Genomic DNA, 24,171 nt, shown 5'->3' with positions numbered 1-24,171 from the left:
GGGAAGAGCCAAAGCTGGCTTGGCCCTGGTCCTCAAGGACTCCCTCCCTCCTGGGAAGCAGGTTCTGCCTGATGCCCTCCTCACACCCAAGTACAGGTCAAAGCTGGGACTCCCACAGAAAGAATGCACAGTAAGACAAGGAAGGTCTCCTTCTCAAGAACCAGCCAGCAGACCTCTACCTGGAAGGACACAGAGCACATACAAGCACCCATGGAGAACATCTGACCCCAAGTGAGACCTGCCCTTGCTGCTCAGCCAAAATCAGGGAACCAGCTGGTGTCCCCCAGGATTTCGAAGAGCAGCTCAAGATACCACCAGAAGCCACTGCAAAGCTCTCATCTGAAAAGTCATGGAATGCTAAGGATAACTTTGCTTCCTCCCTGCCCCAACTCACACCTCAATATGAGGTCTCCTAGGAAGCCCTCCCCTGCTACAAATGACTGGTCCACTACCTCTGCTGCCTGCCTCTAAGCCCCCATACCCAAAGATCTGATTTACATCTAGTTTCTGATTCCATACCTCAAGGGAACTCCTAGAGAAAGTGGTTTATTCAGTTCATTTGAGCATCCCTAGCGGCAAGCAGACAGTGAGCATCTGAAAACTTTTTGAACTGTTGCTGGCCAGCTGGCAGGATACATGGACAGCAAAGGAAAGGGAGCTGGGGACATCAGTCACCTTTATCATCCAAGCAGGAGATGCTGGACCTGTAACCAGAGGCACCCCAAGGAACACAAGCATGATGTGTGGCTTGGTCCCACAGAGTCCACCTGAGGGACTGAGAGGCAAAACTGGGACTCAAGAGCCAGAACAGAAAAATGTCCCTCCCACTACTCTACAGATGCAGACATGTTTTCTAAATATTTTAATCACAACAAGACATAAATCCATCGGCTCTGGTCCTCAAGAGCCCATTCAATACTCCAATACTCCAAACGTAGGCCTTTCTTGGCTTCCATTCCCACTAAGGCTACCCCACAACCAGTCACCCTGCTGCACAGAGAACCATCAGAAGCAACGAGCAACCAGTTCTACAGGGAGCCCAGAGGAGCATCACTGGAGTGACTCCAGGTTGAGTACGGGCCCAGGGCCTTGGCCACCAAGTAAATACTGGGGAGAAGACAGCAATCCGTAAGGATGACAAAGGCAGAGAGGTGTGTCATATCTGCGGTAAGAGCCCTCGCTGAGGCATTATGGAGAGTGGCACACCACTGTGTCCCCCAGCCGGCCTTTAACAGAGACCTGACAGAGCTCACAGACAATGGCCCTGGACAATTCTGCTTTTCATGGGCCCCTTCCTCCATAAAAGATAATATTAAAAATCATACTTTCAAATGCATCGGTATAAAGACAATAAATCTGTATGTGTATACTATAACATTTTCTTTGACCTAAAAGGTCAGGGGTTTTTCCTCGCTGACTTTAAAAAGGAGACCACTAAAAGCATTCACTATGATAGGTCCCCAGCACCAGGCCTCCTGTGCCTGATGGATAAACCCGCCCTGCACAAGGGGATTTGATTTTTTGGTTGTGCAATGGAGGAGGGGGTACACAAGAACAGGTAGAAATAAAAATTATCCCGGACTTTCCAGTGGCCACGCTGCTGATACCCCATCACAAGCTTACTTATGAAAACACAAGCTTCGAGGGGAGTTCCAGAAGCATTTAATTATCACATTGAAGGAACACTCCTAAGTGCCTGGCAATGTCCAAGCTCCGACGGCGGAAACCCAGCCGCAGCACCAGTCTCTGCCCCAGGAAGCTTGCTTCCTGCGTGCGATGCTTGGCGGACTCCTAGTACCACGGTGGGCCAGTCTCTGAGCTGAGCAGTTCTGAATTGCAACACCTCCCTGAGTGACAATAAGCAACGCGGCTACCGCTTTCCAGCCGAGGAGCTTCCAGGGCTGAGACGCGGGGACCAAACCACTGCTGAGGGTAAACGTGGGAAACCAGGTGCTTCCACGAGCTGCTCTCTCGACCCCAGAACTCCAGCCTGACCCCAGCCGCTGGGCAAGGTGGGAGCGCCCCAGGGGCGCAGCTCCTTGGCCACAGAACTCCCAGGCCCCAGAAGTTAGGTCGGGCCACGGACATCACTCTCGCTTCCGTCATTCTCGAAGCACGCAGCGCTCCACGGAACACCGATCCAAAGGTAACATCCCTCGAGAACAAAGTTCCAATGATGTACGAGGCGCCCTGAGCCCAGGTAAACTCTCGGCACAGTCCCGGGAGAGGGGCACGGTCCCGGGCAGGGGGCACGGCGGCTCGCGGCAGGCCTCGCCGGCGCCCTCCTGGGGCTCGGCCCCGCGGGGTGGAGGGACTTCCCGGGCGACCCCGGCCCCGAACATTGCCCGCCCGGCCCCGCCCCGCCCCCACAAACCGCCCCCACCGCGCCGCGCCCACCGCACCGCGCACCTGGCCGCAGCGGCTCGGTGACGGTGAGCACGAGCAGGAAGAGCAGCAAGAAGGCACCGCTGTCTGCCTTGGGCACCATTTATCCTCCGTTCATCGTCCCCGGGGCGGCCGCGTGACCCCGCGGGGAGGCCGGACCGGGCCGGACTGAGGGTCAGGGGACCGTGCCGGGATGAGGGTCAGGGGACCGGGCCGGGCTGAGGGTTAGGGGCCGGGCGAGGAAGGGCGGCGGGAAAAGTCTCCGACTAAGCCGCGGCTAAAATGGACCACGGACTCCCGCGCACTCTCTGCCTCAGTCTCGGGTTCCGACTCCGGCTCCGCGCAAGATGGCGGCCGTCCTGCTCAGCTCCGCGCCGCCCCCCGCCCGCGCCGCCGGCGCCGGCCAATGAGTGCCGAGGCGGGGGGCGGGGCCTGCACGCTCCCAATGCGTACGGACTCCTGGCCCGGCGCAGGGCGGAGCCTGGGAGGTTGAACACGAAAGGGGCGAGGCCCGAGGCTGGGACGGTGGGGGGCGGGGACAGAGAGGCGGGCCCAACGGGTGGGCGGGACTATAAAGAGTTAAGTGTGCCATTGGTTAAGCGGAGAGGTGGGACTCGGGGGTGGAGCCTGGGCGGTAGGGCCTACTGAGGGCCGGGATCCCAGGGCACAAGGCGCAGGGCAGGGGTGGTGGAGGAGGGGTAACCAGGCCAAGTAGACGGATACAGAAAGGGGCGGGGCGCGGAGAGGCGGGGAGCAGCCCGGGGGGGCGGAGCGTGAAGGAAAAGAAGAAGGACCGGGACCCGAGGTGGACAGGGTGAAGCAGGACCCTGGGGCGCGAGAGATCTTCACAACTTGCATACCTGCAGACCCACGTCCGGTCAGCGGCCCAAGAGTGCTCCCTAAAGTGGTCCTCTAAAGGCAGAACCGCTGCGGGAAAGGGACGAGGAAAACGGGAAAAACCCAGACAAGCTTTGAGGAAGTGGGAAGATGGGGGAATGGAGGATCCACCCTGCAAGGAACAGGCAGGTGTGGCTTCACTAGCACACGCTACTGAAAAGGAAATACCTTAAAGGAGTTTCGTACAAGAGGAGCTGACAGGGAAACCCAGACCTTAGACTGGGGAGCAAAGCTGGCCTCTGAAGGAAGAGCCCTGCCTACACAATGTGGGAGGAGGGGGAAGGAATGTTGGACACAGCTGCTGCCACAGCAGGCCACATCTGCAGGGAGGAAAGGCTCCGGAGACCATGGTCCCAGTGCTGGCCTCACACCTGTTAGGGAACAGATTGTCTGCGGAAGAGAACACAGCAGATGGAGTGTCCCACTAGGAGAGGAGCAAGCTGTCCAGTGGAAGGACCACCAGCCACACAGACAAGGCCTAGTACAGGATGTCAAGGCTGGGGAAGAGAGTGAAGATGGGAGCAGAGAAAAGGGGGGGACCCATTTTAGCCTGGCACACCTCTCACCCCACCAACTTACTCCCCAGGAGCAGTCCTCCCAAGTCCCTTCAAGGCATAATCCTCCTGAATGTCCCAGGATTCTCAGGGTCCATGAGAGAGGTACCCACTCCCGCTGAGTGGAGATAGCCAAGATAAAACCCAAGGCTAGGCCAGACCTGCCTGCACCTGCTCCCTCCAGGCGTGCCCTGTGGCAGGTGTTAGACAAAGGGCCTATCACAGCAGAGGGGCCCCCCTACTAGCAGAAACAGTGGTCCCTGTCCAACACTGCCCTGGCTGCTTGCATTGTCCTTATGGAGCATTCCCTGGAGCAGCTGCTATACTCAGAGAGACCCAGGCCCAACCTTCAATGTGCCCAGGGAGCCCAGCCAAGGTTACAGGCTGGGCAGACCCCAGGGAGGGAAGTCACAGCTAAGAGCAGATATCTCCACCAGCTGTCCCCTTGCAGAGCCACTGTTAAAGAAGCAGGCCAGCAAAGGTTCAGATGGGGAGGGAGAAACGTGAGAAGTCCAGCCCAACCATGCAGGGAGAAGGCAAAGCCCTGGCTTCCGAAATTGCAGTCACTGCTGGGCCAAGAGTCTTTGCCCCTCCTGAAACACCTCTACCTTTGGCCCTCCTGCACAGCCTGCAGACTGCCTATGTAGACACCACCAAGACCCTCTAGGGCTGAAGGGAGATAAAAGAGGTCAGGGATATTTTGCCCCAGTTCCCTCCCTGTGGAGTCACTGCCTCTATACCTTCCCAGTTTCCAGTGACCAACCTTCCCTTCTTCCAGGGGTCTGTAACTACCCTTAGGGTACCCCCTACTGTTAACTCCACTTCCACCTTTGTAAATAAGATGACTTCATTAAACTGTCCTCAAACTGCCCCAACTTGAGTATGTCTTTTGTTTCCTGCTGGGACTCAGAATGACCATCCAACCCGGATTTCCTGAGATGCCCCATGTTGCAATAATCAATCCCACGAGGAGGCCTGGCTCCTTGTTTGGAAGCACTGGCAGACCAATGTGTTCCCCACAGCCCCCACCTACCTCAGGTCTCAGCCAAGCGCAAGGCCACTCTCCGCTGGCCTTTGGTCCACTCCAGCCCCCTGGCTGGCCTTCCAGGGTTCCAAGTCCAAGTGGCTAAGGCCAGAGCCTCATTCCCCCAGGGCACTCCTCCTTTATGACTTCACCCACTGAAGTCACCTGGGGGACAATGCTGAATGTTCCACCCCAGAGTCTTGGCCTCTAGGAGGCAGGGACAGCAGGCCCAGCCAGCCCAGAGGACTCTCTGTCCACAGTGTAAATGAGGACATTTAATGAGGGCAGCTGGCCCATGTCCCGCAGGGATGTAGAGGGCAGCCTCAGAGGCACTGGGCGCTCCCGGTACCATGGATGACGCTGCCGTCCTCAAACGACGAGGCTACATCATGGGGATAAATTTGGGAGAGGGCTCGTACGCAAAAGTCAAATCCGCTTACTCTGAGCGCCTGAAGTTCAACGTGGCAGTTAAGATCATCGACCGCAAGAAAGCCCCCACGGACTTCTTGGAGAAATTCCTTCCCCGGGAAATTGAGATTCTGGCCATGCTAAACCACCGCTCCATTGTCAAGACCTATGAGATCTTCGAGACATCAGATGGCAAGGTCTACATTGTCATGGAGCTTGGGGTCCAGGGTGACCTCCTGGAGTTCATCAAAACCCGGGGAGCCCTGCACGAGGACGATGCTCGCAAGAAGTTCCACCAGCTCTCCTCAGCCATCAAGTACTGCCACGACCTGGATGTCGTCCACCGAGATCTCAAGTGTGAGAACCTTCTCCTCGACAAGGACTTCAACATCAAGCTGTCTGACTTCGGCTTCTCCAAGCGCTGCCTGCGGGACGACAGCGGCCGCATCATCCTCAGCAAGACCTTCTGCGGGTCGGCGGCATATGCGGCCCCCGAGGTGCTGCAGGGCATCCCCTACCAGCCCAAGGTGTATGACATCTGGAGCCTGGGCGTGATCCTCTACATCATGGTCTGCGGCTCCATGCCCTACGATGACTCCAACATCAAGAAGATGCTGCGCATCCAGAAGGAGCATCGTGTCAACTTCCCTCGCTCCAAGCACCTGACTGGCGAGTGCAAGGACCTCATCTACCGCATGCTACAGCCGGACGTCAACCGGCGCCTGCACATCGACGAGATCCTCAGCCACTGTTGGGTGCAGCCCAAGGTGCGGGGCCTGTCCTCTTCAGCCATCCACAAGGAAGGAGAGAGCTCCCGGGGTGCTGAGCCCTCACGGACCCCTGAGACCCCTGACAAAAAGTCTGCCACCAAGCTGGAGCCCCGGGAGGAGGCAGGGCCCGAGACACAGTCCGAGCCAAAACCCAACGAGGAGGAGACTTTGCAAGTGCCAGTGTCAAGGCAATCAGACACCATGGACCTTAATGGAGAGCTGCCCAGCAGAGTGATAGAGGAAGAGGCCCTCCCACAACCCTGACAGACACACACCTAGCGAGCCTCTCTTGGCCCAGGAGGCCAGCTGGGAATGAAGCAGAGTTCATGGCTTTAAGCCTGAGCTCCAGAGAAATCAAGGGACAAAGCAGAGAAGGAAGATTGTCCTGGATGAGCCACTATTTTCGTCAGTTTCTTCTCCCCCTCTTTGAACTTGGTAACCCACATGGCTAAAGGAGCAATAAATCACTATATTAGTGCAGACCCCAAGATGAATGTCTTTTCCCTAGCTGACTGTGGTCATCCAGGGAGAGGATCCTGCACTCCCCGCGTTCCCCAAACCCGGCCCCCCACTCTCAGATCGGATGGCACCTCATTTCACCTCTAGTTTGGGAAGATACATCCCCATGTGCCCAGCCTGACTGTGACCTCAGGCCCTGGACCATAGCAGAAAGCTGAGCAAGGAAGATGCTCTTTCAAGAGGGAGGCCATGAGTGTGGTGCTGGGGAGTGGAAGGGAGCACGGAGAGGATAAGACCAAGAAGGGCAAGGGGGCAAGGGGACTGCCTGCAGCAGAGGGGCAGGAGGCGGGGCTCCTCTGGAGCTGGGGCTGAGGATCTGGGCCCTCAACATCTCAGTGCCACTGCCTCCCCAAGGCTGCCGGTGGGGAGGCGGCCTGCCAGAGGCCAGTAGACCAACCTCTCAGCCCCTCTTGGGCTCCCCACCCTGGTAGGCAAATCATTTCTTTTATTCTGTCCACCAGGGCTCCCCCATGGCCAGCCAGCATCCGGTTCTGGACACCTCCTGAGTCATCTTGCCTGTGGTCATATCTGCGGCCCACCCCCCACCCTGGAAGTGGCGCTGGTTAGGGGAGGGGCTTCAGGATGGCCCAGCCCCACCCAGCTGGGCGTGATCTCCACCACATCCCTCTCCCCTTAGGTCCCAGTCTGTCCCGAGCAGTGATGCTCCATGCCAGAGTGGCTAAGCGGACATTGGCGAGGAGAGAGGACAGGTGTGCTCACAATGCATGCCTGTGCCCTGCCACCATCATTGTCCTTTAGAGGGAACAGCCCTGCCTTTAGCATCTCAGGCTGCTGTGCCCTGCACGGCCCACCCCCATCATTCCTAGGCTGTTACCCCTCACCTCAGCTGTGGCAGCCCCTTTCTCTTCCTCCTCGGCACTCACTCTGGACAACCTCATGTGGACCTGCAGATTTGACATACCAAGAGGACAAATGCCTTCAGACTTACCCACCCTCTGCCCATGTTGGTGACCTGGAAAGTCCCCAACCCCAGGCCCCAGGAGAAGCGGGGTCCAGGGAGTGCCCTGGCTCCACTCTCTTTGTGCCCCGGTGCACATCCACTCCCCATCTCTGCTTGGCTCCCACCCTCCCCACAGCCTCCGTCATACATTCTATCTTCCCATCTCCATGCTCCTGGGTGTCTGTCATGAACCCACAGCACAGCGACCTCCCAGGCCTCTACCCGCCCCATGATTCCCCCAGTGGCCAGCGCCTCCCTCCTGCACACAGTCCAGATCCCACGGCCCTCAGGAAGGATCCCAGTGCCTGGCCTTGGCATCCTGGGTCTGGCCTCCTCCTGACCTCCCACCCCCCTCCCTCAGCCCCACCCCCCCAGATACATGTCCCATAATCGTGTCTGTAGATGCTCCCCTGTAGATCTTACCCATGTCTCCACGATTAGCCAAGGGGCTGTGGCCTCCACAAAGCCTTCTGAGCTCGGCAGCCCATCACTCTAAGCTCCTCTGGGGCAGGCCTGTGAATGCTGAGGTTCAGGCGTAGAACCGACCCTGGGCAATACTGGGGGAGCCACCCAATTTCCCCCCAGAGACCCCAGGAACCTAGCATCAAGCAGATTATCCACTGGCAGAGTAAAATTCCAGAGCACACAGGGTTAGCTGGAGTGAGGACATCCTGAGGACAAGCTTGTGAACCTCCTCACCTTGGTCGTCTGTGGCTTGTTGTGGTCATCAGGGTAGTGGGCAATGAGCAGCAAGAGGGCCTGGGAGCAATTCACTACAGCCTAGCCAGAACACAAGCCTGGGCAGGAGGGGCCCCACAAAGGAGCATCTACTGTGTGCTTTACAAGTAGAGAGAAGGCTCAGAGAGGGTGGGCAACTGCCTGAGATCACACAGCACAGAGTAGTGGCCCAGGTGACTAAAGCCCACTCCTCCCCAGGTGGCCTCATGTTCCAGGCCACTCCCAGGGTCAGCCCTGAATCTGACCCCTTCGATGATCCTCCCTAAGGCTTTAGGATCAAGACCCTCACCATGGCCTCCAGGGTCTGCAGGGCTCCCTCCCTTCCCTGCACATTCCCACCATTCTGTGTCCTTTCAAGCCATCATGAGTTCTAGCAGGTCCTCGTCCCCCTCCATGGGGCAAACTCCTCAGACCTCAGCCCTCCCAGCCTCCCTAAATCCAGGCCCAGTTTTTCCCTCACAGCCCCGTGTTCCCGTGCCAAAGGTTGCCACCACTGGGCATTTGAGCTGTTGGTGTGACATGGAAGTTCCCTGCCCTCTGGGCTTCAGGAAGGCACGGGTCCTGTCTAGTTCATCAGCGAATCCCAGCATCTGGAACCAACCCTCAAATGCCTATAGGGTGAGTGGAGAAATGGAGGAAACTGAAACTCAGAGAGAAGTGGCCTTGCCAGAGTCCCGAGTTCTCCCATGCACAGGGCTACAAGCTGGGAGTAGCTCCTGGAAGTCGCAGGTCCAGTGGAACACTTCCCCGCCGGAACCCACCAGGAGGGCCTGCCTCCCGGCCCCAGAAGCTCAGCTCGTACCTCCTCCCCCCCACCCCCCCACCCCAGGCCCCCGGGAGCCAAAGAAGTCACACAGCCCTGGGTAAGGGCAGAATATGAGGAAGCAGAATCCACAAAAAAAGGGGGAAACAGGTGGGTGAGCAGAGTCAGCTAAAAAGGCCGACATGCAGGGGGGGCCCCAGATAGAATATTCGGAAGTGCAGGAGAAGGGCCGAGGAGACTGTCATGCTCCTGGGTCCTGGCCTGCAAGTCCTCCTAGCCAGCCCCTCCCAGGAGGCAAAGGTTCTGGTCATTGCTGCCAAAGACATTCCAGGAGAGAGCAGGCATCAAGCCAAAGCCACTGCAACAGAAGCCCCAGAGAGCAGGGAGCAGGCCTTAGGGAGGCTGTGGCTGTTGGGGGGCTGGACGCCGGCCACCCTGCCCTGGAGAGCTTCCACATGAACGTCCAATGCAGGGAGCTCCCCGTGTGCCTCAGGTGGGTCTGTGCGTCTGCCTGGAATGTTCTGCCCCTCATCAACCTGGCAGGGCCCTACAGATCCTCTGCACACTGGCCCCTCCATCCCCTCCTCTCCCGACCACCCACACAGAAGCAGGCCTCCTCCTCCTCCCCCTCTCCCCTGAACACAGAGCACATGGCGTGCCCACGTGTGGCCACAGGATGCCTGTGAAGGAGAACAAAGGAGCGGCAGGGCTTCCCAAGCACCTAAGGAGACACACCCAAGATGCCACATTCCCCAAAGCAAAAACAAAAGGGTTTTCATGTTCCTTTCTGGTGCAAAAGATAGCTTGAGAGATGTAAATCCCAAAGGTCCACCAGGCCACATGCCCGCTCCTCACAAAGGTCCAGAGTGACATAATTTAGGACCCCTGCCCCCCCCATCCCCGACCCTGCTCTTATGGAGGACCCCCAGCACCAAAGCTCTGGCCAAGGCCCTGCCCACTCAGGGGTCAGCGCACCAAACCCTCTGTCTCCCTCTGCCGCTCAGTCCCTGCAGATCCACCCTGGGCCAGCCTCCTCTCTTGTGGTCAAAGGCACTGGCCTCCACTCCCCCTGAAGCCCATTCTCTAGACACTCTGCCAGGGACCATCTTAAAATGTGACTTGGATCCTGGCTCTTCCGACCCCCTGAAATGGCTGCTCGCCACTTCTCTTCTCCTCCACCCTCCCTCCACACAGTAAGACTGAGCAATTCTCAGAACAAGCCATCACCTCTCCCAGGCTCTTCCCTGCCTGGAAGCCTCACCACCTTCTCTACCTGACTGAGGCCTGGCCTGGCCTCCAGGGAGGCCCCAGCCCTTGGAACACGCATCTGCCAGTCTAGGGCCCAGGGCCCTGCTGGCCCTCCCAGCCCACTCATGCCCTGCCCACCACAGTGGCACTCCTCTGCCCAGCCTTCCGCTCCGAATAGGAACTGCTCTCATTCACAAGGCTGGCCAGACCAGCGCCATTCCTCTCAGGCACTACCAGTTCCAAGGAGACAAGTCCTAGAGAGGGTTTTCTTCACACTCCAAAGCAGCTGCGGGCCATCAGTCCTAGTGGGACATGGGCCAATGCAGGGTCAGTCCACACAGACAGGAGAAGGAAACGGGCGTGGGGCCAGCACTCTGGCTTGACCTGGGTGGCCCTTCCTTGGGCCTGACTCGTGTCAAGGAAACAGCAGCGAGGGGGAGCAGGGAGGGTTACCGCAGTCCTGGGTGCCGCCTTCCTTCTAGCGGGCGGGGAGTGGGCACTCCTGGTAGGCCAACCTGGCTTCCAGGGTTCCAGGGGCCCTGGTTCCCCCAGCTCAGTCCCTACTCCTGGCAGGCTGGCTTTATGACTTCACATGCTGAAGTCACGCGGGGACAATGCTGAGCGTTCCACCCCTCCAAGTCCAGGCCCAGCCCTGCCAGACGGCTCCCCACAGTGTAAATGAGGACAATGCCCGCTGGCCCACGGGGGGAGGGGATGTAGAGCGCAGTGCCGCCAGCCGCTCCTGGCACCATGGACGATGCCGCGGTCCTAAGGAAGAAGGGTTACATCGTGGGCATCAATCTTGGCAAGGGGTCGTATGCGAAAGTCAAATCTGCCTACTCTGAGCGCCTCAAGTTCAACGTGGCAGTCAAGATCATCGACCGCAAGAAGACGCCTACCGACTTTGTGGAGAGATTCCTTCCTCGGGAGATGGACATCCTGGCAACCGTCAACCACCGCTCCATCATCAAGACCTACGAGATCTTTGAGACCTCTGATGGGCGCATCTATATCGTCATGGAGCTTGGGGTCCAGGGTGACCTCCTGGAGTTCATCAAGTGTCGGGGAGCCCTGCACGAGGACGTGGCTCGTAAGATGTTCCGCCAGCTCTCCTCAGCTGTCAAGTACTGCCACGACCTGGATGTCGTCCACCGAGATCTCAAGTGTGAGAACCTTCTCCTCGACAAGGACTTCAACATCAAGCTGTCTGACTTCGGCTTCTCCAAGCGCTGCCTGCGGGACGGCAGCGGCCGCATCATCCTCAGCAAGACCTTCTGCGGGTCGGCGGCGTATGCGGCCCCCGAGGTGCTGCAGGGCATCCCCTACCAGCCCAAGGTGTACGACATCTGGAGCCTGGGCGTGATCCTCTACATCATGGTCTGCGGCTCCATGCCCTATGACGACTCCGACATCAAGAAGATGCTGCGCATCCAGAAGGAGCACCGCGTGGACTTCCCCCGCTCCAAGAACCTGACTGGCGAGTGCAAGGACCTCATCTACCGCATCCTGCAGCCGGACGTCAACCGGCGGCTGCACATCGACGAGATCCTCAGCCACTCCTGGCTGCAGCCCCCCAAGCCCAAAGCCATGTCTTCGGCCTCCTTCAAGAGGGAGGGTGAGGGCAAGTACCGGGCCGAATGCAAACTGGACACCCGGCCGGGCTCACGGCCTGAGCACCGGCCCGAGCACCGGCCAGACCATAAGCTGGGGGCCAAAACCCAGCACCGGTTGCTGGTGGTGCCTGAGAACGAGGACAGAGTGGAGGACAGGCCGGCCGAGTCCTCCAAGGCAAAAGATCATCATGGCACCGGAGCTGAGGTGGGGAAAGCGAGCACCTAGCGGTGCGGAGGGCCTGGGGGGCATGGTGCGTGGTGCGCGCCCACATAAACTAAATAGGCAGTAGGAGCTGAAGAAGGCACAGGTGCAAGGAACAAGTAAAATCCGTCAATTAAACCACTATTTTGATTACGTTCTATTAGCTTTCTTCCACTTAGCAGCAAAGACATTAATTACTGACCACCAAATAAACCGCAAAGTGTATACAAGCATTAAGAGTGCCCCGTGAGGAGTCTTTTTCTCTAGGACTCAGCCAACCACCCCTCCTGCGGCGTGGGGGTCTCCAGCACAGGGGTGCAGGGCCTGGTGCTCGGGCACAGGCAGACTATGGCGAGACCCTGTGGGCAAGAAGACCTAAGCCGCAGCCCACAGCCAGGCCCCCACCATCTCCCTTTGACCCACCCCGGACCCAGCACCTCCAGGGTTGGCCGGCTGCATGTGTCTCTGGCTCAGGCCCAGCACAGCCCACCCTGACCTCAACCCCATCCCAGTCCCTCGGACTGACTCTTTCTCCTTATATTCCGCTCCCTCCATTCCTGTGGTTGAGATCAGTACCCTTGGCCCCTTGAGTGCCCTTTCATTTGCCAGAAAAGTCCCAGCCCAGCTATCTCAACCACACCCTCCCTACTCCTCCCTATCCACCCCATACACCAGCCAGTCAGTGTTCAGAGGCGGCCAGTGCTTGGCTTTAAGTGGCCTTGCCTAGACAGCATCTCCCTCTGCATCTTCCACCCACTCAGACCTGTCTGCCTCCATGCTGCTGTGGCCCAGCCCTCCCCTTCCCTATGTGGTAAAAGCACCAACGGCCATACTTTCCTGACCCCCTGGGCGGTCCTGGTGCAGTCCCAGCCCCCTTGGTGAGTTACAGGGCTTGGCCCCCTGGAAACTGGCAGGAGGTGACAGTCCAGTGCAGACTAGTGGGTGCCTAGGCAGGCGACTGGCCCCACGCGAACCTCCAGGGAACACACCACTCATGAAGGCAGCAAGGACCCATGCAGGACAACCCAAGACCATGGCCTGGGCAGGGCTGGGTATGCTCAAAACAAGAAGACTCTGGTCTGAGCAGATTCTAGGCTGTCTCCTTGAGCTGTGCAAGCCCCTTAGAGAGCATGACCTGACCCCACTTAAGGCCCGAAGAGACCCATCACCTCCATGTGAAGCAGCTGGCCCAGGCCTCCTAGGGGCACCAAAGCCCTCAAGGTCACAGGCAAGTGTGGCCTGTGGTGCACATGGCACTCTCGGGTCTGCGTGGAGCCTGGCCCCATTGCTCTTTGACAGTATGGCCTGGGTTCCTATTACCCACAACTCCTGTTCGTGACTCAACAGCATATGAAGGTGGTGCCTGGAGTAATAGGACAGGGAAGGGCAGGAAGAGAAGACAGTCCTGACCCCCTGAGCTGGAGACCAAGTGCTTGGAGAAGGTGACATTGAGGCCACTTTCAAAGTGACCACATGGTATGACACATAGGACCCACACAACTCTGTCACTAGCAAACCACACAGGCCAGGCCCACCTGAGGCTGAGAACCTGGTCCCAAAGCCCCAGGGGAACCTGAGGGGCCGAACTTTCAAGGACTCTCTCCTTCCCTCAGGGGGACAGAACTTGGGGAGCATGGCCCAACGAGCTGTGAACTCAGTGCGGAAGGTAGGTTCCAAGCTCTAGAGGAGACACAGCAATGCAAGGAGTGGCAGGAAAGGCCAGAGACCCTGAACTTCCGAGTTCACCTCACCCAGAAGCTTCCTCCCAGGGAGGCCTGCAGTCCTGAGACCACGATGTGGTACAGGGGGTCTCTAGCATAGGGGTGAGGGTGGCTTGCAGGGGGTCTCCAGCATAGGGGGAAGGGTGGCCTAAGGGCCACACAGAGTGGGCCAGAGAGACAGGTCCTGCCAGACTGTGCTAGGTGCTCTTTAATGACGGCTAGACAGAAAGAGGCAGGGGTCTGATAGAAAATAGTTATCTGCCAAACCCTGGGATACATCCCAAGGCCATGGGGCAAGTCTCATGCCAGCCTGTCTGAGGCACGGCATCTTTTCAGTGGCTCCTGGGACAGTCAGTCACCATTTCTGGCCCGGGCCCGGGTCTCCAGAAGGCTGGAGTCCTCTGCTGAGCGGGCAGCTGCCCCGCAGGCTCCACGAAGCTCCCACAGGCCCGACCCGGGCCTGGCTCTAGAAGAAGTCTGAGGCCTTGCGCCGGGCAGGGAGCTGCAGCAGGTTGTCCGTGATGGAGGCTGGGTCCTGACTGAGGGGGGTGCGTGCCGCAGAGCCAGGAGCCGGTGTGCTCGTGGGGGTCTGAGGCCCACCAGCTGGGGTCTTGAGGTGGCTCGAGCGTGCTGGAGACGGGGTATAGCTGGCCCGTAGGGCCCGGTCTGTGTACTTGCTGGCTGTCCTGCTTACAAGGCGCTGCAGGGCTGGGGACATGGCTGGGCTCAGGCCTTTGGGGGTGAGGCTGGGGTGGAAAGGGAGGGGGAGAGAGGCATCATTAGGCCCCACCAGGCACTGCCAGCAGCAGGGTTTCCCATGGCACCACAAACACTCATGGGAGATGCATGGTCATTATGAGCTGAGGACACCCGATGGCCTGGCACATAGCTATGTAGCCAAATTTAAGGTCAAGTTGTGGTGCTGCCCTTGGAGGTGGGATTGCGATGGACCCCAGCTCTCTCCAAGGAGAATGATCCACCTGTTTCCACAGGGCTGACGGGAGCTCACAGCGGGATAAGGAGCCCAAAGGTGCCTCTTAGGGATGTGCTGAGGCGGCAGCTGAAGAAGGAAAAGACGAAGAGGGGCCCTGCATCCTGGCTCATGCAGGTCGTGCCCGTACCAGCGGAGCTGCCACAGGACCCACCCCAGAGCCCCCAGGCCTGCCTGCACACCATGCATCCACACGGCAGGGGCTGTGGACAAGTGGGAATAGGGAGAGACCCCCCACCCCGCCCGCCCCATGCAAGTCAGGCACCCTTCACCTGGCCAAGTTCTCCGTCACTCTCCTCAAGGCTTCCTGCTTCTTGGCCCGGTTCTTGGCAGCGGCCTCGTTGGCCATCTTCAGCCCCAGCCGTTCCCTGCGGCCGGGCTCCAGGATCTACAAGGCAGCAAGTGTGTGGCTGGCCTGCCGTTAAGCCAGCCAGCCCCTTGCTGCTGGGGCACCTGCCTCTTTCCCATGGTGCCCTGTGATCCTCACAACTGCTGTCTCCCTAAAAGCCCCCGAAAGCTGCCGACCAGCTTGCCTCCACTGTCCACCCACCAAAGGCCCAGGCCTCCCACCTGTCATCACGGTTCCCTGCAAGCCAGTGGTGCAGACTTAGGAACCTCCGATGGTCTTTTAGAAAAGAAGGGGGTCTTGTTTGAATCTGCTTCCCTCTGATTACTGGAGTAAACCCCTTGCTGACTTTAACCCCCACTGACCTTCTGTATTTCTTCCCAGAACTTCCCAAAATTGATCTTGTCCTATTTTTCTATTTGAGTGCTTGTTTGTTTCCTTACAGTTTTCCCCCATCAGTTCTGTTAAGCTCTGCCATACAAACGCCTTCTGTTACTTGCTTTCACGTTTACTTACGATGGGGTTTTTTTGCTGTAGTTAAGTCTACCACTGTGTATGGTACTATCTGCCCACCCCCTCCCCGCTTCCTTTGTGACCCCCCCTCTTTGGTTTACTCCCTCCTACCTTCACACCAGATTAAGCATTAACTAGTTTCCTCTCGTTGTTCACATGTATTGTTTTCTGCACTTAACTCTCCCACTTGGGGAACTCGTTCTGCAATATGTATCACGCACTTCGTGTCCGATTACAGTCTACTACTCAGCACGATTTGAATTGTCATTGGTCACAAACCCTGAATTTGGATTTGGATGGACGTTTGTTCAGAAGCTCTTCCCTGCTGCCTGGTAGGCACCGGGACCAGGGCGGCCTTCTGACAGCCCTGTGCCTCTGGTGCACCGCCTCTCTCTGGTTTTTCTTGGTTATTCTCGTGTCCAAGACAAATATAAGAACCAACGTGCCAAAATGATTTGCATATGTTCTGTGTGGACATGTGTTCCCTCTCGAAATGAGAGTGGTGCTACACCAGGGAGGCCCTGTGGCGTGGCCCATACCCTCTGACTTTCCTTCTGCGAGCCCACAGCACTAGCCTGTAGTTTCTTTATGAAAGCCAAGGTACTGCTGGTTGTTCTCAATTTCTGCTGCTACAGTCAGCGAGATCTCTTTTTCTGTTGCATTTCAAACTACACAATGCAAGTGTTTAGAAGGACTGGCTCAAGACAGCCTCGAACCCAGCTCCCTTAGCAGCAGACCTACGTTAATTCCAGGTTCCATGCCTGACCCTTTGGGGTTTCAGAGCAGCTGACGTAACCCCATCGCCCTTTGCTCTCTGCAACAACACTGCCCTCTGCCTCCTGCCATCTCCTAGCATTCCAGGTTGGGACTGCTGGCCCAGTACCCCGAAAACAGGACCACATGCTCCCAGCGTCCAGCAACTTCTCTTCCATCTCGTTCCAAACTATGCCAGCCACTCAGTTTCCCCAACAAGCTGTGTGCAAACCAGAGTGCCTTACCTTCTCAAAGCCACTCTGGGGCCATCCTAGGCCACCCCATCTCCACAAACAACCTGGCACCCAGCTCCCCTGCCCTACCTGCTCCAGGCCTCACAACCCCACACTCTTGATGATTCTACAAGACTGCTGTCTCTTGGTGCTTGCCCTCCTGTAACCAGAGGCTTTCCTCTACCAGCACGTGAACCTTCAGAGGACACAAAGCACAGCCCACCGAACACTGTAGTTCTGAGGCCCTTCCTGGCCCGACCCTGCAGGCTCACAGGGTTGTGGCTCTGGTGCCCTCGCCCCACACCTGCCCTCAGTGCCCTGGTCTTCTTCAGAAGTGCAATGACACACAGGTGTGCAGCCTGGAGCACAGCTCAGCCCTTCTGTTGCTTCTGCTTTGACCAGTGGCAACTAGACCATCCTCTGTGCATCAAGGCACAAGTGCTCCAAAGACTGAGTGTCTACCCAGGGTCCCATCTGGGCACCCCACTGTGACCCACCTTGAAGGCTGGCCCTGGTGTCCTGTCCACATAGGGGGTTTCAGATCCCTCAACTCTCAAGGGAGTATTTTCAACCTCCCCCCAGGTCATCAGCGGTGACTCGTTCACACCTGCAGATGGGAGAGCTCGGTTACTTCAGGCCCAGGGACACAGGTGGAGGCAATGCCAGGCCCTCCCTCCTGTGAGAGCCAGCTCCCACGATGCATGTCCCAGCTAACCAACATGAAGGCTGGCAGTTGGCCCACTCTCCTTCCCCGGAACTCTGGAACCCCAGCTCCTCTGCCCACTGAGAGGACAATGCCAAGACCACTTTAGGCCCAAGATGGGCCCAGGCCCTAATAGCTGCAGGGCTTAGCTTGGGAAGGGGGCTCCCCAGAGAAGATGCGCTGGGTCAGCTAGACTCCCATCCTAGCACATGGCCACCAGGGTCTCCTGGAGGTTGCTATGGGACCCCACCCCAAAGGAGGAGACACTTGAAGGTTTTCAGAGCACCCAAATCTGCCTGGACCCTGGGCAAACCTATAGTGCCCGTATACCCGGGCCTGCATCACAGGAACCAGCAGCCCAGAACACAGAGGCCAGTGCTTGGAGTGGTGGGTGGGAAAGGACACCACGTGAATCAATGCACTGTGAGATTGTCCCCCAAGATTCATAAACCTCCTGTGTGAAGACATGCAGGGCTGGAGCCTGGAGCCTTTTCCCTATGCCCCTATGCCCAGCCTCCCCCTGTGCCCTTTGGCATGCTCACCACAGCCTATCTGTCCAGCAGAGCTCCAATACCCCTGGTTCCCAGCAAAACCAATCTGTCCTGCCAAGCTTAGGGCAAGGCAGGAAGACCGCTAGGCTCAATGGACTGGGTCCTGTCTATCTCAGGTCAGTTCACCTGAGAGTTCAGCCCACCCACAGCTCTGTGCAGCCCTGTCATTGCACAGGTGGGTCACAGGGTCTCTGAGTTACACGAAGCACGTGTCAGACTTGGAGAAGAGTTAACAGGGCCCAGAGCCACCTGAGCAGCCCACCTCCCCACAGGCAGTCCTATCACGACTATCAGGGGGCCGGCCTGTCAGCGGGTTCAATTCTTACCAGGGGCAGGAGAGGGGGTTGCAACAAATCCGAATCCGCCCACTCGTGGGGAATCCTGAGGGATCAGCTCCTTGCCATCAGGGCCTACCTTGCCCTGTTTGTGCTGGAACAAACAAGAGAGACTAGTGTCAGGGAGGCCCAAGCCTACTTTTCCCCGCTAGCTGATGGAAAAATGCACAGGAACATGCTGGCATCCTTGGGGCAGTCCTAGAGCTCAGGGGCTGGCACACCCCCCTTTGGAGAAAGAGAGGAAGAACCTCAGCCCCTGCAAAGACTTTGAGGACCTGTCAGAGTAGGCATTAGAGCAAGGGAAGCTCCCCCTCCTTCCACGCAGGGCAGGGCCAGGGTCCTTGGCCTCAGTACACACACACACAAGCTGCTTTCAGCAGCTACTGACTCAGGCCTTGACAGGAAGCCACACTAATTACTGGCATATATGCTGACCTTTCCCACAGGGCATCCGCTGAAGCCTCCAGCATAGTCTCCCCACCTCCTGACTCTCCCACTTCAACCCCATGACCACTGGAGTCGCCAGTCCACCATGACTCCCCGGCTCAGACATCTCTGCTGTCCACCCCACTGAGCCTCACCCTACCCCAGCCTGCCCACAGCATCTACCCCTGCCCTACCTGTGCACAGGTGTGGGTCTGGCTGGCCTGGGCTGGCTCCCAGTGGCCTCTCCTCTCTCAGGTCCTCGTCCCCCAGGAAGCTGGCACTGAACTGACCTACAGAATGTCTCTGGCCAAGAGAGTGCCCCAGCAGAAGCCCATATAGGACAGGAAAAGACTCAGGATCCTGCCACACAGGACCCCCAAATAGTCACATGCTGCTAGGCTCCGCCCAAACCCAAGAACGGTACCAATTTAAGGCTGCCCACAGCCAGCCCCAGCCACTCACCTGGGCATTGAGGGCGGCAGCCTGCTGCAGCTGGGACCTGCTCAGGGCCTGGCTAAAGGGATCCCTGAGGAAGCGAGTGTTCTTATGCACCACCTGCCTCGGCTTCTTAAACAACTGTTCTTCATCAGGCACACCTGGCAGATCAAAGAGAGGTGGCAGGGTATCAGAGGTTGAGGGGTGCCCCATCACTGCCCCACACTCAAGGCTTGAGAGAGAGGCTCCGGTGAACAGAAGCATGAAGCCAAGCAAAGCGTTGGGCAGCCCCACTCCCTCACTGACAGCACACAGACCCTTCTGCCCAGAGGCAGAGCAGGACCCCTCTGAGGCCCAGGGAGCACAGACACACACACCCTGAAGGCCGGATACAAACATGCAGCCCCACTCCATGCTGCCTGCCAGACCCGCCTGCTCACCCTCAGGGTAGTACATGAGGGAGTTTTTCGCCTTGTACTTCCAGGTCTCCACGCCGGCCTGGCTGTTCTCGATGGCTTGGTGCTCTGCCGACGGAAGTGCAAGGTTATCTTTCTGCCTCTGCATCACAGGGGGAAAGTGAGGGTCAGAGAGGCCCCCAGGCACTGTGCCCTGGGCCCCAGGACTCCCTCCACCCTGACAGAGGATGCCCATACCCCTGCACCCAAGGACACCTTCTCAAACTCCTCCTCGGCCTGGTAGAGCCACGTGTGCCGTGCCCGGCTCTTCTCCTTGGCCACCTCCATGATCTCCTGGAAGGAGGCATTGTCCTCACTTGTATACCGGCTCAGGAAGACATCCAGGCTGGGCAGAGGCTCCTTCTCCTCCTCCTCTCCGGCCTCTCCTGCTCAGAGGCGGGGTGACACAGAACCACAAGCAGCAATGAACACTTTGTAGTCACTCAGTCCCAGGAACCGTGCTACCCCGTAAGCAGGATTGGAACCCTCACCCTAGTTGTGCATCTGTGGGTGACGGCCCGCGCTACCTGACAACTCCCTACCTGGGGGCAGAATCGCCCCCCAACCAACTGCCCAGGGAACACTGAGGGGCTCTCCTTGCCTTTTGGATGTCAAGTGAAATATATGTCTCACTCAGGTAGGAAGAGGGACATCTAGGAGTCAGAGACAGGTGACCATGGTGATGCTTGCCCTGCCACAAGTGGGCTGGTCCCGTAGGACCTGCCTCCAACGGCCCAAGCTCTCCCACCATCCCTGAGCTTTCGTTCCCCACCTGCTCCTCCCCTCCTGGCACCTGTGCTACGGGTGGATGGCTGTCCCCTAAGCCTCCCGACCTGCTAGCAGGCCCAGAGGGCAGGGACCCCAGAGGATCCAGTGCTCCAGATGGAGGCACACAGGCACGACCACAACCCCACCTGTCGCACCCAGCACCACAGAAAGGAGGACCCCCACTGAGGCGGTGCCACTGCACTGTGCACGTTGGGACACACTCCAGCTGGGCTATCATGGGGATAGCCTTGTCTTCCGTTCCACTGGCAGTCTTGACCTCCTACTCCCTCCTAGACTGCACAAAGCACAGTGGCTAAAAACTTAAGACCCAGAGTCAGAAAGATAAGGGCTCAAACCCCGTTCTGATGGTACCTACCACTGAGGTTACTGAAGTGATTCCTAGATTTACCAACAAACACATTTTTTAAAAAACGAAAAAAAAAAAAAAGAATCTGAGAGTTGGTTGGGTGACTCAGTCAATTAAACATCTGACTCTCGATTTTGGCTCAGGTCATGGTCTCAAGGTCATAAGATTGAGCCCCACATTGGGCTCTGCGCTCCACACAGAGTTGGCTTGAGATTCTCTCCATCCCTCCTCCCCTCCTCCCCACTCACACCTGCGCTTACTCATTCAAATAAATACAAGTAAAAATTTGATGAATAAATAACAAGAATCTGTAAGTTGCCTGTGATTCACCTGCCACAACGCAGTGGAGCTGCGATCAAGCTCCACTGGGTCAAGCTTCAAGGACACAACATGACAGACTACAGTATTGCCACAACAAGCTGGACTCTGAAGCAGAAAATATCTCATCTGCATGAGCGCACAGGGCATCTGCATGAGCATGCAATAGACTAGAACCCAGTAGAGAACAACAAGCATCTTGTCTGTCTGGGCACTGATGTTCTACTGACAAGATGGACTACTGATCATGAGAAAGTCCCATAGTGTATAGCACACTTATGTCCAACAGGGCTCTAAATGCTCTTCCCTAGGAAAAGTCTTTCATAAAGCTGGCTCGTGTCACGACACTCCAATATACATGTGAAAGACAACTTGTTTGTGCTACTCCCCAACATGTCACGTGCTGTCCTAGGTGCGGAATATACACACAGAGGCAAGACAAAGAAGCTCTCATGGTGAGGAGGCCATGTCCTACAGGGAGGCAGGAAGGCATGCTGGTGGGGGAGGGAGGGGTCATGAAAGGGTTTCCTGAATGGTAACATCTGAGCAGAGGTCTGAGGGGAGAGAAGGTGTGAGGCATGCAGCTATCCAGGGTAAGTGACTAACTCAGAAGAAACAAGGGCAGAGGTCCGGAAGCCCTAAGATGACAGCGGGAGAGGGGCCCTGCAAGCCATATGAAGCCTACTGGGCAGGGGCTGGCACACAGTGAGCAGGCCGGTGAGAGAGGTGGCGAGATTTCCATTCCATAAGAAGGGCTGGAGGCTCAGAGAACTGCCCCATGCCTGCCTCTCAGACTGGTGCTCTTTGACCCCATGGGCTGCCATTCAGGCCAACAAAGCTCTCTGGGACAAGATGTGATCTGCCTCTGGGCAAGACCCTCAGGGCCACAAAGGATGAGACTCATAGGTAAACCCAACCACTCACTCACTCACCATCACCCTCTTCCAGGCCTCGGCCCCGGCCCCGGGCCTTGTTGCCCACCACTCCAGTACCTGTGTGCACATCAGGGGTTTCAAATGTGGCTGGAGTCACATCTAGAAGGAGGAAGGGAGTGGGGATTAGAGCCAGCCTAAGGCATCAGTTCAGCAGGAGTTCCCCTCTCAGCCAACCACTGTCACCCTTACAGGGCGGTGGGGGCTCTCGGGACATCTTGCCCAGGGCAGAGCCAAACTTGATGGCGATCTGACGCATCCGTTCCAGGTCTCCATTCTCCTCAGCCTCCAGGTACTCCTTCTGAGCCTGCAGCTTCTCCACATCAGGAAAGAAGTCCCTCTGGATGACTGTCTGGAGCCCCTGTCAGATGTCAATAAATGTCAGAGTTCACATTTGCCTCTCAGTCTACCAATGTACATGCTATGGTCCTTGCCGGGCTCCCAACCTCTGTCCAACCCAGGGATACCCTGAGCTTAGCCACACTTTCTAATGAGGATGAGCAACCCCTGTAGTCTTGCTGCAACATCTAACTAAACGTTCATCTGGTTTCCACGAAACTTTTCTCTCTCCCACAATTGGTCACTCTCATCTCCTCTGCTGGCTCCATCTCCATAGCAGCTGGACCAAGGTGGGTGTTGCCCCTTCATTTCATCCAGGGCCTCCTATTTCCAATGCGCACCCTTTACCTGGATGATTTCAGCCTGTCACCCCCACCAGCAGCACTGGCTGAGACTCCCAAATCTACCTTCAGCCAGACCTTGCTCCTAAGCTTCACATTCGTGCACCCAGCTATCCACTAATGCCATCTGCCTCTCTATCCCAGAGGCCTGCCATACTCAACAAGTCCAAAACCAAACTGATTTCCTCCAATCTCCCTGCCAGCTCCTCTTTCTGCATGTCTGCTACAGTATTAAGACCAACTTCAAGGATCCTCCGACGCCCATTAATTCAATGGTGCTTACGCAGCAACACAGTTTCCAAGTCCTCCAGCCTCTGCATTTGCTGTTACTACTCTCCAGAAAGTCCTCTTTCCCACTCTCCTCCCACATGCCCATTCATGCTTTAATAAAATACCTTGTTTCCCTGAAACCCCCCTCTCCGAAGAACAAAACCGTCCTCTCTTGCCCCTAACAACACTGATTCTGCCTCCACCATCAAGGACACCTCTCTGTGCACTGTATTAGTTTGGCTCTCCGACTGTCCACACCCCAAGATCACGGACTCGGGTTGCTCCACCTCCGCAAGAGTACGAATGCCACGACCCGAGAGGAAGGACCCAAGAAGAGCGCAAAGCGGGGGAGAGACCCAGAATTCGCTACCGTCGCATCTATATCTTACCTCGATGTACTCTTCTTCGTCCAGGACCCGCTGCTTGCTTGTCGCAGCCCGTACCTCTCCTGCCGCGCGCTTCCTACCGGGCCCGGACGCGGCAGGGAGCAAGAGAGCCCGGGTTGATGCGCCGGGCGTCTCCATCGCTATCCCAGGATCGCTCGGGCTGCCCAGGTACGTAATAGCGTCGGGAGGCAGTAGGGGCGGGACTGTACCAAATGCGCAGGCGCTTGCAAAGTTCACCAATGGGAGAGCCGCGCCTTTGGAGTCCAGCCCGCGCTCCGTAGTGGCGTCACTACCGTCCCTCGCCCTTATGGGATTTGTAGTCTTCATCCCTCCCATCTCTGGTCCTGCGAATCTGGACTACAGGCACCAGGGGGCGCTGTGTTGGGCGAGACTAAGGGGCGTGTCGTTCACGCTCAACGTGAAAAATTTTAGCACTGCGAAATTTAAAGGCCTTGGGATTACAGTTTCTCGCGAATCATTGCGTGTGCTTCGTGTTATTAACAAAAACACATTTTAGCTATATACGCGGTTTCAATATTTTTATTCAAACTTTTATGCAAGGAAAAAACCCTAAGACAATTTCTTTTTGATAGTTACCTAATAAAAGAAAAAAAAAATATGAGGTCTAATTTAGAAATGTCTGGTTAAAAATTATTCGGTCCCTTTCGACGACTGTGAGGCCGGAAAGATTCCAGCCAGGCCGAGGACGTCGGATCTCCCTGTCCTCCTGCCCTTCGACCTTTCCCCGAAGCTCCTCAATAAAATGGTTAAAAACAAAAAAAAAATTATTCGGTCTCTGGACATCACAGTGGGTTTCCCAGAAGAGGAGCCTCATTGAAATGGACCAGAAAATTGCCCAATCATTTTTCATGCATAATCATTTCTTCCCTAAAAGAGGCTGTGAAT

At 57.1% G+C, this 24,171-nt stretch overlaps 4 protein-coding genes across 8 annotated transcripts in view; 2 read left to right on the top strand and 2 right to left on the bottom strand.

Moving 5' to 3' along the window:
• Positions 1-2,777, bottom strand: part of DGCR2 (DiGeorge syndrome critical region gene 2) — a 94,722-nt gene extending 91,945 nt beyond the window's left edge. For 2 of the 3 annotated variants that reach the window (XM_082697496.1, XM_082697495.1), the window contains exon 1: positions 2,410-2,777. In XM_082697496.1, the coding sequence (XP_082553622.1) occupies positions 2,410-2,488 (79 nt within the window). In that variant the 5' untranslated portion in view covers positions 2,489-2,777. The remainder of the gene's footprint in view (positions 1-2,409) is intronic. The other variant, XM_082697494.1, reaches the window with a different exon arrangement.
• On the top strand, positions 1,059-12,315 carry TSSK2 (testis specific serine kinase 2). 2 transcript variants are annotated; one of them, XM_082697562.1, is made up of 2 exons: positions 1,059-2,146; positions 7,019-12,315. In XM_082697562.1, exon 2 carries the CDS (start codon positions 11,018-11,020, stop codon positions 12,104-12,106), a length of 1,089 nt encoding a protein of 362 aa, XP_082553688.1. In that variant the 5' UTR covers positions 1,059-2,146; positions 7,019-11,017; the 3' UTR covers positions 12,107-12,315. The 2 variants fall into 2 exon arrangements, with proteins under 2 accessions (XP_082553688.1, XP_082553687.1); XM_082697561.1 differs by having other exon boundaries at positions 1,059-2,200.
• Positions 4,876-6,558, top strand: TSSK1B (testis specific serine kinase 1B). Its single transcript, XM_082697560.1, has one exon. The coding sequence runs from the start codon at positions 5,211-5,213 to the stop codon at positions 6,300-6,302; it is 1,092 nt and encodes a 363-aa protein (XP_082553686.1). The 5' UTR covers positions 4,876-5,210; the 3' UTR covers positions 6,303-6,558.
• ESS2 (ess-2 splicing factor homolog) lies at positions 12,216-23,452 on the bottom strand. Of its 2 annotated transcripts, XM_082697510.1 has the most exons (10): positions 23,269-23,452; positions 22,122-22,290; positions 21,930-22,031; positions 19,761-19,930; positions 19,530-19,647; positions 19,117-19,250; positions 18,220-18,322; positions 17,137-17,246; positions 15,067-15,182; positions 12,216-14,549 (listed from the first exon to the last, which is right to left on the bottom strand). In XM_082697510.1, the coding sequence occupies exons 1-10, from the start codon at positions 23,401-23,403 to the stop codon at positions 14,270-14,272; spliced, it is 1,437 nt and encodes a 478-aa protein (XP_082553636.1). In that variant the 5' UTR covers positions 23,404-23,452; the 3' UTR covers positions 12,216-14,269. The 2 variants fall into 2 exon arrangements, with proteins under 2 accessions (XP_082553636.1, XP_082553635.1); XM_082697509.1 differs by lacking the exon at positions 17,137-17,246.
• Positions 23,453-24,171: the final 719 nt, after the last annotated feature.

The sequence above is a fragment of the Mustela nivalis genome (assembly GCF_964662115.1).
Source record: "Mustela nivalis genome assembly, chromosome: 14".
In the NCBI taxonomy this organism is placed as follows: domain Eukaryota; kingdom Metazoa; phylum Chordata; class Mammalia; order Carnivora; family Mustelidae; genus Mustela; species Mustela nivalis.
This window is presented reverse-complemented; position numbering and strand designations above follow the sequence as displayed.